The sequence below is a fragment of the Leiobunum rupestre genome, chromosome 1, assembly GCF_980474605.1.
Source record: "Leiobunum rupestre chromosome 1, qqLeiRupe1.1.hap1, whole genome shotgun sequence".
Taxonomy (NCBI): Eukaryota; Metazoa; Arthropoda; class Arachnida; order Opiliones; family Sclerosomatidae; genus Leiobunum; species Leiobunum rupestre.
The window spans coordinates 6,663,940-6,676,274 of NC_143384.1; the positions used below are offsets into that span (position 1 = coordinate 6,663,940).

Consider the following 12,335-nt stretch of genomic DNA (forward strand, 5'->3'; position numbering starts at 1 on the left):
TCCTTGTAAGAATATTTCAGCATAGCATTAACCCTTGGAGAAAGTTCATATAGCAAACTTGAATGGGAAAGCAGACGAATTTAAGCTACAAAGGCTGCGAGGATGGGAATCAGAATCCTGTCGTCCAATATTATCAGTAACTTCAATACATTCTGGCTAACATCCTATATAAGTCAAATTGCGAAATTTGGTTACTGTAAAAAGTCTATTTCGTATTTTTCTGCGAAAGTGTACCACACTGGCAACACCTTTAAGGAATTCTAGTAGGAGACAAGTGCATAATTTTTATTTAAAAAATCTATATCCTGCTAGATGGTCATTGCGTTTGGATTGCTTGCAGTTCTTAAAATATAATATCAAATCTGAAAAGATTTGTCTTTTGATTATCTTACTAGAGAGGATTAAAAAATCGGAAAGTAATAGTGCACAGAGAATGAAGCTCGAAAAAACGATTCCGCTTTATTTTTTATTCTTCAAATTAATTGTTATCTTGTTTTAAATAGACTAGAAAGTTCAACTCTATCAATAGAAGGGAGCGCCAAAACTAATTTGATTATTTTCGGAAACAACTATAAAGATTTCTTTAAAAATCGAGTGATATAGGTTCTTCTTGGAACATTGAATGCACATTGACTTCTAGACGTCAAAGAACGATGGAAAAGTTCTTCGATTAAATAAGATCCGACTCGAGAATCAAGCGCGATGCCAAAAGATATGTAATATGTCTTTAATTTTTCACTTTATGTACAAATTAATAACAGTTTCTCCAGTATGAACTAAAATGTTCAAAATTTCATAACTATTCATTTTCATTTGAAGAAAACACTAAATTATAGATAGAGGTCGGGGACGGTTAATCATTATCCATGTTTAAACTGATTTTTTTCGGGGGAAAAATGTAAACAAAGAAATTTACCGGTTAATATTTCGGAAAATGATTAAAAAACATGTATTATTCGTAAAAGTTTAGCTTTTTATCGAAAAAAACGTCGTTTTTCCGATTAATTTAACAAATTTATCTAAAATTAATCGGAAAATACAGAAATATAAATTACTTGATCAAAACGTTTTACGAATAATTTTGAGAGCTTTATCTATTGAATAAAAGTGAACCATCCCCGACCTCTAATTATAGAAAAATATAAATAGGATTTTACTAAAAAATTCATGTATCAACTCCCCTCTTCTAGAACTATCAAGGTCGACATAACTAATTACAGAAATATATTTAATACAAACGGTTATATACTACATGTAATTTCTAGTAAGGGTATATTAAAAATTCAAAAAAAAATACACAACCTTTTTCGCTGGCTCAACGGACTGAGATTCTGGATTATTCTGTTTTTTCGATGACTGACGAAGCAGACGTATAGGTAGTATTATTTAATGGATAGATCTAAGTTAAATACGTTTTTTTGAATTTAAAGGCCATAAGTATTTTCCAAATAACAATTTTGATTGTTTTCTAGTGTAAGCACTTGTTCAGCGTTGAGTTTATTGAAAGGGGCTTGACCCCGAGCCCTTCGGTTTCCCCTTTCCATAAAAACCCGATGACGATAAAATTAAAATGATAAAAATTAACTTTCTTCAAGTAGTTTTGTAGCTGAAACATCTTTATTTTACATTTTTCAATTGCAATTTATGTTGAAACGTTCGGAAATGTCTAAGTAAACTTGAAATTAAATCGAACCGAAACTATATAGGCTTTAGCCTAGCTTAAGCATACTTTAAATAATGGCAAATACAATGAAGTTTTTATTTTCGTGTATTTTATTTCACTATCGCAATGGAAATGTGGAATTTTGGCAATTTGGAGTCGTTCTCACCTTAATCCTTTTTTTTTATTTGCTGATAAACTCTCTTAAACAGTTTATTTTAGTTTCGGTTTGGTTTGACAATACAAGTCATGTTTGGAAACATTGATCAAGGGTTAAAGTACAGTTTTTTGTTAAATCCGATGGAAGTGTATGAAGTAACTTGCGTGTGGAGCTTAGAGTGAGAGTGGAAATACTGTTGAACCCTCTTGTCGACTTCGTTGAGTATTTCGATCAAGTCTTTTGTGGAAGCGAACTCATCTAAGCATTCCTGAAGATATTGAACGAAGAAACCTCCCTTTTCATTGTTTATGAATGATTTAGAGCCTTCCACTGTCGAATAAGATAAAAGTGTGTCGCACGTTTCCAGTTGAATGGGTTGGTCATATTTCGTATCTTTTTTTATTTTATTTGTCTCCGGATCTGTTGGAATATTCATTATTGCTATCAAAGTTCCAACATTATATTATTACAGTCCTTTGTTTAAGTTTTCATGAAATCGGACAAAAAAATATCTGGCTAAATTACCTGCTCATTTTAAACAGAATATTACATCTTGTTAAACAAGACGAAAGCCTTCATGCTAATCTTTTGCACATATAAAATAATATTTTGATGGGAAAGTCGTTCATATAGGGAATTTGACGCTAAATGAACAATTTCTACATTTATCTTTCAATCTGACTTCATATTTTTCTTTCGTTCTGGGCCGGATCTCACATTTCGGACAGAGTTCAAATTATGTCACCGCCGGCCCTTCTAACTTGAATTTCCAAGAGAAGGGGTGCTGGTGAAGGGAAGACGATGGGACCCTAAGAAGAATGCTTGTGTGCCCTTTTTTGCGGGCCCCAGGGATTTTGACCCCCTGTTTCACGGGCGGGCCAAGCACGAGGGGAGCGGGGGTGAATTGGCCCCGTTACTTTTTCCCAGGGCAGACTTTGCGCAGAGGTGTAGTTAACTCAGGAAACTTATTTGTCAAGCGGACAGGTCGACTAAACACGCGACACTCTAGTGTTTAGTTTTCTATCTATAGTCATTTTTTGTACGTGCTTATAATATGGGTTTCGCCATGCGTTCGAGGGGCCCAGTTAATGAGTTAATTAAGACACAATGTGCAAGTTTGTGGCACCTAGGAGTAACAAACAAAGGAGAGCGCAGCTAGACTTTAAACACGCTAAGGCAGTGTTGTGTACAAATTTCATTAGACGAGCCTTAACGCTGAGCGTTTTACGGGTAGGGGGAGACAATTTCCGAATTTTCCCCTTCCAACGGCAGCAGGCGCTAAAGCGTCTAACCAATGAAAAATGTACACAAGAAAATGCACGAATTTTGATGGGTTGCGTTCTCCCTGTGTTTGTTGCTCCTAGGTGGCACGATTTGCAAGTTTAATTCAAATTCACGTGTCTGTGATGTTTAAGGCGCTACGAAAACAAATACACTGAACGTAACCCTTTTCAAAGAATATAGCGGCACGCATAAAGAACAGAGTTAAATTCACATGACACGATCTTGCAAACTAAGATATTTTATCTTATCCAACGACTACCAACATCGACCTGTATGGTTACAATTTTAGATGTTTAATTTATTTTATATTCTCTTTGAATTAAAAACATGAAAAAAATTAAATTCGATTAATTTGCTCAGCTCATTGAGAACAATTGTGCAAAATTTTAGCGCTCTAAGGCAAAGGATCTAGGCCTTTATAGCGAGACAGACCGACAAACACAGAAATATATATAAGATCTTTAAGGTATGTATTGAATAGAGCGCTTGATTAAAATAGCATTTGTTAAAATAGCGTTTTCAAAAGCGCGTTTTTCAAAACAGCATTTGGTTGAAACGGCGATTTGTTAAAACAACGGTTGTTGAAATAGTGTTTCTCATTTCAGCGGTTTGTCGAAAGAGCGTTTTGTTAAGTCGGCGTTTCTTGGTTAAGAGTTTCTCAGAAGAGCGGTTTGTCAAAACAGCTTTTTCCATAAACAGCGTTTCTTAAGTTAGCGTTTCTCAAATAAGCGATTTTGATAGAGCGGTTTTGGTCTAGACAGCTATTTCTTAAAACAGCGGTTTCTTGAAAAACCGGTTTTTGTCAAGACAACGGTTTCTCAAAACTGTATTAACACGAAAAATTAATGAAAATAGAAAGAAGAGAAATCCGAGTACAAATCTCCGTTGGGGAAGGTAAGTTCAAGTATACATGTTTTATTAATTTCAGTTAATTATCGAAATTCTAGTGTATTATTTCTGGCACATACATATGAACTTCAGGGGTAATTTTAGCTTCAGAGATGGATTCAATTGGAAAATAGAAAAAGAAAAGTCGAATACAGTAAAATTGTAGCATTGGATATCCGCTGCCATTTTGTTTTTATTTTAATTTTTAAATATTGCTATTTAATTTTAGTGCCTGCCACCATATTGACCCCATTTCCAAAATATTGCTATTTAAATTGAGTGCCCGCCACAAAAATGAGGTTATGTTAGGTAAGGTTAGGTTAGGTGAGGTCAGGTTAGGTTAGGTTAGGTTAGGTTAGGTTAGGTTAGTTTGCAATACTAACTGTCGGAATAAACCATTAGGTAATGAAATTTGTTAGAATTCAAGAAAAATATTTGTTACAATAGGCCTATATTATAAGAGTAAATATAGAATGACTTCACCCACTATAAAATTAAAATAACCAACCATTTTTTAAGCTAGCACTTTTAGTGCAATAGAAAGCAGCGCGGTTTTGGGAAACGCTGTTTCGACCAAATACGGTTTTGAGAACCGCCGCTATGACAAAGCGCCATTTGAACAATTTATTTTGGGAAACGCTGTATAAAGAAACGCTGTTATGACAAGGCGCTATTTCGACAAAACGCTGTTTTGGAAAATGCTGTAATTGCTGTTATGACAAAGCGCTATTTTGACAAAGCGCTGTTATGACAAAGCGCTATTTTGACCAAACGCTGTTATGACAAAGCGCTATTTTGACAAAACGCTGTTTTGGTAAATTCTGATTAAACAAATGCTGTTTAGGAAAGCGCTGTAGTCCCTACAAATCGATATTTGAAATGATAACGAATAATTTCCGTACAGTACCTTCTCGACACATTTGGAAAAAGAACATTTTTGGTTTTCCTAACAGACTCGGACATTTGATGCCGTTGAAACTCTCGCAGATATCATTGACATGTAATTCGTCGTAGTCGATTCCCAAAGGTCCATTGTTAGAGCCATGGGACAATATTATGGCCACGAAAGCGTCGAAATTTTCATGGTTTATCCTCGAATAGAACTTCAATACATGGTTCATATTCTATGAAATAAATGGGAAATTTAGTTCAGAATGTAAATTTTAGTTAATTTTAAAGAAAAAGTAGACTGGTATAAAATTACTGCTGGGTATTAAAATTAATCGGTTGCTCAAAAATTGGTAATTTTTGTCATTTTTGAATTTCAGATTTAAAATGGTTGATGCACAGAATTAAAGTGCGCACTTCTGGCTATTTTCAAATTTGAGTGACGTCTTTTTGTAAATTAATACTGTGACTTAAGATATAAAATATCCCAGGATGTATTTTGGTTTTCAACATGTTTTCACTGTCCTACCCTCCCCGAAACTGAGAATTTTAATTGTTTTGCCCCTTTAACATCTCACACGCTAAAGTAGGTGGCCTTTTCGCCTAGCAGCAAGAGAAGCAGGGTTCTGTCCCAACTTGTATAACTGGGTGGAAACTCGGAACAGCTGCTACTCTTTCGCCAATGGTTAAGTAAGGATTCTATATTTTTAGAAGGATAGGAAGTGACTAGGTTCCCCTGTATAAACGGCCTGGCGGGAAGAGCGTGGAGTTTTACAAAAGAGTGACGTCACTTTTACCGCTTTTATTCACCCCCAAGGTTAAATCGTTCAACGGCGAAATGGGCTTTGGCGCCTTCACGGTTGCGATATTTGACATTGGCTGGGTAATTTTCCCCATCCTATCCTTCTAAAAATATAGAATCCTTGGGTTAAGGGTGTTTTCCCCTTTCAACAAAAGCTTTTAGCTGTTAAGGGGGAAGAATACAGTACAAGCCTCGTTTTCGTTCAAGCTGAACGTTTCTATTTTAACAATTACAAAGTTGAATTATATATTCCTTATTAGGCTGAACCTTCCTCTAGTCCTTAAAATAATTTTGATAATTCTTATTTTAATATTTAACGAGATATAAGGTCCTTGCTAAAGGGTAGTTTGAGCGCTTGCCCAACTTTTTTATCTCCGGGGTCCAAATTAAAACGTAATAACTTAATTACCTTTAAATTTTAAAAATTATTTTAGTCATTAAACCAGATGCTTTTCTACAACTATATATTAATTTTATAAGTTAAAATACAAAATTAAAAGAGTTCAGCTTGTAATAGCGCTAAAGTAGACAATGGCCACTGTAGTCTTCCCCATTAACGGTAATAGTGAGTGGCGGTAGCTGTTGACTCGCGTGAAATGATAGGCTTACCTCAGCCCCCCTTTGCAATTTAACTGATCATCCGCTTTAAATAACAACATTGAAATTCCCTAGCTGACTTAGGCATAACCTAAGAAAATTTACACCTGGACTACAATGCCAACGTTATAACTCCGATTTCAGAGTGTACGCTACAAAACACCACCAAGTGGAGAAAATCCGCGATAGCAATCCACAAACATGCAGCAACCCCCTGCTGTTTTTCTCTTGACGCCGTAAATATCGGGCGAAAATTGGAGGAGCGCGAAGGGAACGCGTTTTTTCAGCCCGAATTCCCTTGTGGACGAGAGTTGCCTCTAAATAACGATGGTGGCGTTGGGGTAGCGGCGAGACTAGCCTAACAACAACGCCTACCTTCATTGCAGTCCAGGTTTAAATGGTCTTAGGCATAACCGATTGTAAAATAAGTTATCTTGAAAAGCCTACACGCCAAATTTGTAAAATTATTTCAACCTCTTTGGTGAGATCAGTCCGAATGTCAACTTCAAAGTGAAGCTGTTGGAATACGTCAGTTAATGTTCTGATGTCAGATTCCGATCCTACTCTATGTCCTCCATCTACAAAATTGACGTTGTTGATTATCAGGCATTTTCCTCTAGGAATTTTAACCATACGGTAGACCTATAATTAACAATGAATTGGTTATTATTATGTATAAAAGCATAAATAGGTGAACACTTGAAAAATAATTTTCGAATATTTCTTATTGGTATGTGTTATCATTTTTTGTAATGAAAATGCTCCATTCCTAACGAGCTATTGCATAAAGTAGTTATGGATCAACCATGGAAAAACAGAATAAAGGAATGTTAGGTGAAGATGACCCGCCAATCCCCAAACACACCGGCGAATTTTATCCTTGACACTCACATTTAAAACACTATTCACAAAAATGAAGCTGGCAATTTCGAAAAAGGTAGTTTTCCTTCACTCTAGCACTCGCCAGTAATTTCCAACAATGAAGTGCACTTTTAAATCATTTCAAAGAGAAAGCAAACCACTTGCCGGTAACCAAAATGATTCTTGCTTAAGAAAACTGACTAAAACGTTATTCTTCATAAGCAGCTATTTGAGTATCAAAACGTCTCAATAGAGTCCCTGGCTTAGAAATGCGATTTTGAAAGTTACAAAACATGTATTGTTCCCAGGGAGTCAATTAAAATTTGTTAATTGTAAATTTATTCAAACTTACAACTTAAAATTTGTTAATTGTAAATTTATTCAAACTTACAACTTAAAATTTGTTAATTGTAAATTTATTCAAACTTACAACTTAAAATTTGTTAATTGTAAATTTATTGAAACTTACCGATTTAGAGGACAATTCGCGTTCCTCGAGAAAATTCTTCACTCGAAATACACAAAGAGTTATCTTTTCATTGATATCGATGGACCTTTTTATTTCCCCTTCCACGTCTTCTTCTGACACCAAATTCTTTTGATACCTTTCATCTATTTCATTAAGTTCTCGCTCCTTCTGCTCTAAAAGTGCAAGCAAGCTCTGTAACGCCTTAGTATCAGGATTCTGTTGGTGCAATTCATCCTCCAGTACGCTGATAAACTTCGTCGCCATTTTTCGGAGCGCATTTCGCCGAGCCCCTAACCAATTCTTGTTATAATAATTTGTAAAAAAAAACTTTCTGGTTACAATTATGAACAGAGAATCCTTTTGGAGGTAACATATAACCCGATTTGCATATTGTTTAAAGGAAAACAAACAATGAGAGCGAAACCCTTAGAGATTGATGGTACCTAGGAGCAACAAACACAACACCCCACACAAGGAGAACGCAACCCGTCAAAAGTCGTGGATTTTCTTGTGTACATTTTTCATTGGTTAGACGCTTTAGCGCCTGCTGCCTTCGGAAGGGGAAAATTCGGAAATTGTCTTCCCTCCGCCCGTAAAACGTTCAACGTAAAGGCTCGTGACACTCGTCCAATAAAATTCGTACACAACCCTTCGTTAGCGTGTTTAAAGGTTAGCTGCGTTCTCCTTGTGTTTGTTGCTCCTAGATTATAATCAAATACAACTTATTAAGATTATTATTTGACAGTTCTTTTTTGTAGGTTTCATTTTGTGTGTCGCGTGGTCGTTTTCGCGTTTTTCTGGTCGTTTGTTTACAATTTCTCGCGTAGTAACTTTTCCTTGGAGGTCTATCAGCTGATTTCCCGCGTATCGGTTCAATTTAATAAATAAATAAAAAATGTTTCCCCAATTCGGTGGTCTTTTTAACCTCCTCGACGTTGTCCAAATAAATCTAATACCATTTTAGGAGATTTTTAGTAGCAACATTCACACAATTCAGTCCTCAAGCATGTATTAACTTAGTAGCTGCGCTAAATGATAAGCCGCACGCGTAGAAAACCTTTTGATATGGCAACTGGCGTAAGTTAAGGTTTTTTCTTGACTACAGTAACGTTTTAAGGGAGAGCAACGGAAGTAGGGTCCTTAGTGCCATCTAATATTTTCATTTTCTTTTAAAACTACAACGCCTTCAATGTTACAAAGGCTTATCAATTTTGATTGTTGTTTCCAACGTATGGAAGTTTAAAGTAAAGTTTATATTATAAATTGCTTACCTGATGATCCCTTTAAATCAAGTCCAAGTAATTCATAGGTTTTTGTGCCTTGAAAAATTAGAAGACATCGCGACAAGTAGCTAGTTGGTTAATCCATGATGAATGCTTTAAATTATCCGCGGTTCGCGCAGTCGCGTACGAGGAAAAGCTGGCTCTACCCAATTTACGTCATTCCGCATTTTACGTTATTTCTCGCTAGGTGGCGAGCGTAACGCGCGTAGGATGCTTTTTTTGTCTTGCGGCTCATGCTTTAGCAGTTCGTTAATCCATGCCTCAAGTCCCTACCAGACGTGCCTAGTGCCACGCCAACGGAAGGATACAATGTAATAGGAAAAAACCACCCGTCGAGGAAGTATGACCACGACCCGATGAAGGGTAGGTGGGCGGCTTCTAACGTCTCACGCCATTCTTTAATAATTATTCCTTCTTTTAGATAATTTTAAATTTATGCGTTCCAGACTGTTAAGATTTCGCGTATATAAAAACCAGCCACTAATGGCCGTGATCTCGTGTAAGGACTTTCTCCCTTGTGTATCGGTCAATAAAAGTCTCGACTTACCGAAACGTTTCCACGTTCCGCGGACATTTTGCGCTCCACGAGAATATTTCTAACTCGATGTAAACAAAGTGTTATCATTTCGTTGATATCGATGGATATTTCCATTTCTTTTTCCACCTCGTTTGACGCCAGATACCTTTGATATCGTTTATCTAATTCTTTAAGCTCCCGTTCCTTTTGCCGTAGAAGTGTTTGCCAGCCCTCCAAATCTTTTGTGTCAGGATTATTGTTGATTTCATTGTTCACCTCTCTGACAATCTTTCTTGCGCCATTTCGCAGCGCATTTCGCCTTAACGCTAACAGATTCTTCGTCATGTTACTCATCGAAACATTAATCTTTCTAGTTACTGCTAAATACAGGAAATCCGCTCGGAAAGATTTAATGGACTCTGAAAAATGTTGAAACTCCGATTAAGATAATTTTAAACAGGATGTTAACTATAAACGATTGAGCTAGGGCCAATAACTCAAAATGTGTTTAAGCTAGAAATTTTTAACTTTCAGGACCCATAGAACGTACAAGGGATCCCTTGAAAACAGGAATGTCAATGACCTTGAACCCTGTCAAGGTCATTTAAAATTTATCTCGAGAACCATTAGAGATACAAAGTTGGTTTCAATTAGAACAGTGTTCCCCTTTATATTTTAGGTGTAAATAACTTTGAAACCACCTAATTTGACCCATAAAAAGTCTAGGGAATTTAGACAAAAACAGGAAGTTGTTATGAAAATAATGGACCAGACACCAAGTTGAAGGGCTATTAACTCGAAAGGTATTCATGCTAGAGTAAAAATAATTGCTAGACATACTCATCTAGTAGGAAGTATTTAGAATTTGTAAACTCGGCTGATCAACTCATGGTTCAAGGTCATTCAAAGTTTATTTTGAGAACCAATGGATTTAGAGAAATGTTTCCAATTTAAAAAGTGTGTAAATTGAAATTTTAAGTCTAAATGTTTTTAACCCGATGCAAATCACCACGATGAAAATCTTTCAAATTGGAACCATAATTAGAGATAAACTTTGAAATACCTTAAACCATGAGTTACAGGTCATCCGAGCTAGCAATTTCTAAAGATGCCCTACCAGATGTGTATGTCTAGCAAATTTTGATACTCTAGCAGGAGTATTATTCGAGTTATTTGCCTTTCTACCTGGTCTCTGGTACATAATTTTCATAACGACCTTCATGTTTTCGTCTAAATTCTTTAAAATAAGGAAGGATCAAAATTATTTATAACTAAAATGTGAAGGGGAACACTTTTCTATTTGAAACCACCGTTGTATCTCTAATGGTTCTCGAAATACATTTTACATGACCTTGAAGACATGGTTCAAGGTCATGGAAATTTCCATTGTCAAGTGACCCCCTGCCCGTTCTATGTGTCCAGAAAGTTTCAAACTCCTAGCTAAAATACATTGGGAGTTATTTTCCTCGTATCGTTTTTTAGTTAACACAATGTATGACAATGGCTATTTGCAATTTTCCACTCCATTTTTTCTATGGTAAATTTCGTTGCCCCTCTTAAACTTTGACTGCTGCGGAGGCAGTCCAAGCTTCTGTTTATCAAATAATTTCATAATTCATAATTTTTTCAAGCAAAACACGATTTTGGAAATTTATTTATGTTGCACTATCAATGACGGATATTTTATAAAATATTTCAATTTCCTTGATTTTTGTTAGCAAACATTTTAACCAAACCAGCAGATTATAATAAAAGTTATGAGGCTTGAGAGGGGAATTTGTTTGCCTTCCGCCCTTCTGATATATTTGAAAAGTACTAAAAACTAATTGAACATTTAAAGAATTATAAAAAGTAATTAATCTAGTGAAATTAAGGTGCTTACCTTTAATTTCAAACGTTTAATTTAATTAATTACGTTTTATATATGGGCAAAACACTGAAATCAACTGGTGGCTAATGACAAAATAAATGAAGACGAGGCACTAACTAAAAGGGGTCTGTAGTCTTATCAGTTCTGGGGCCCTGCCTGTGAGATAAAGACAAAAAATGGGATAAAATATTTCACCTTATCAACAGAAATATAATTATTTAAACCGTCACTTTTTGAAATTTAGAAATGATTACATTTGTATAACCAATTGTTGTAAGTACAAAATATCAAAGCTAAAAAAATAAGAATATTTCCAACGAAAACCTACCTTATTGTGCTTTTAAATCCACGGAACAACTGATTATGAAAGAGACAAACAGTTGGGTAGTACTTCACATTTTATCTCAAAGCTGATAAGCGAGAGCTTCACTTCAACTAACAAGGAGACTCAAGCTGGTTAAAACAGATTTTGTTGAAATTCGGGGGTTAGGTAGACCTTGTAGTAGTATGAAAATTCCCAAAATAAGTCAAATTTATCAATTTTGGGTAAATATTTTTCAAATTCTGATAAATTTTGGTAATATTTCAATAAATTACATGAATATTTAAGTTAAATTATGTAAAGTCAAATAAAATTATTTGAAATAGACTAAAATTGGGTAAAAAATCTAAATTAGGTAAAAATATCAAAATTGAGTAAGAAGACCAAAATTGGGTAAACATAATAAAATTCGTTAAAAATTAGGTGAATGCGATTAAATTTCGATTAAATTGGATAAACCGCAGAAAATTGGTTAAACCTTATAAAGTTGGACGGAAATTGGGTAAACGCAACAAAATTAATTAAAAATTAGGTAAATGTAAATAAATTCCATACACGTCATCTGCATCGTTTACCATTTCGCTATATATCGAAGAAAATCGCTATAGGTACTTAAGGGGGAAACCGAGAAAATCCCATGCTTTTTAAATAAAGATTTTTTGGTTTTGAGAGGTCAAAAACATTTTCGGTTGCCATAGGAAAACTAAAGTAAATTGAAATATTTCCCGTTGGGA

The 12,335-nt window shown here is 35.2% G+C and overlaps 1 protein-coding gene across 3 annotated transcripts; it reads right to left on the minus strand.

Moving 5' to 3' along the window:
- Nucleotides 1-1,750: 1,750 nt before the first annotated feature.
- LOC149960515 (caspase-3-like) lies at nucleotides 1,751-11,684 on the minus strand. 3 transcript variants are annotated; one of them, XM_090174504.1, is made up of 6 exons: nucleotides 11,608-11,684; nucleotides 9,440-9,828; nucleotides 7,610-7,909; nucleotides 6,754-6,921; nucleotides 4,900-5,116; nucleotides 1,751-2,240 (listed from the first exon to the last, which is right to left on the minus strand). In XM_090174504.1, exons 2-6 carry the CDS (start codon nucleotides 9,761-9,763, stop codon nucleotides 1,927-1,929), a joined length of 1,323 nt encoding a protein of 440 aa, XP_090030630.1. In that variant the 5' UTR covers nucleotides 9,764-9,828; nucleotides 11,608-11,684; the 3' UTR covers nucleotides 1,751-1,926. The 3 variants fall into 3 exon arrangements, with proteins under 3 accessions (XP_090030630.1, XP_090030649.1, XP_090030639.1); XM_090174523.1 differs by lacking the exon at nucleotides 11,608-11,684 and adding an exon at nucleotides 11,475-11,492; XM_090174513.1 differs by lacking the exon at nucleotides 11,608-11,684 and adding an exon at nucleotides 11,292-11,364.
- Between the last annotated feature and the right edge of the window lie 651 nt (nucleotides 11,685-12,335).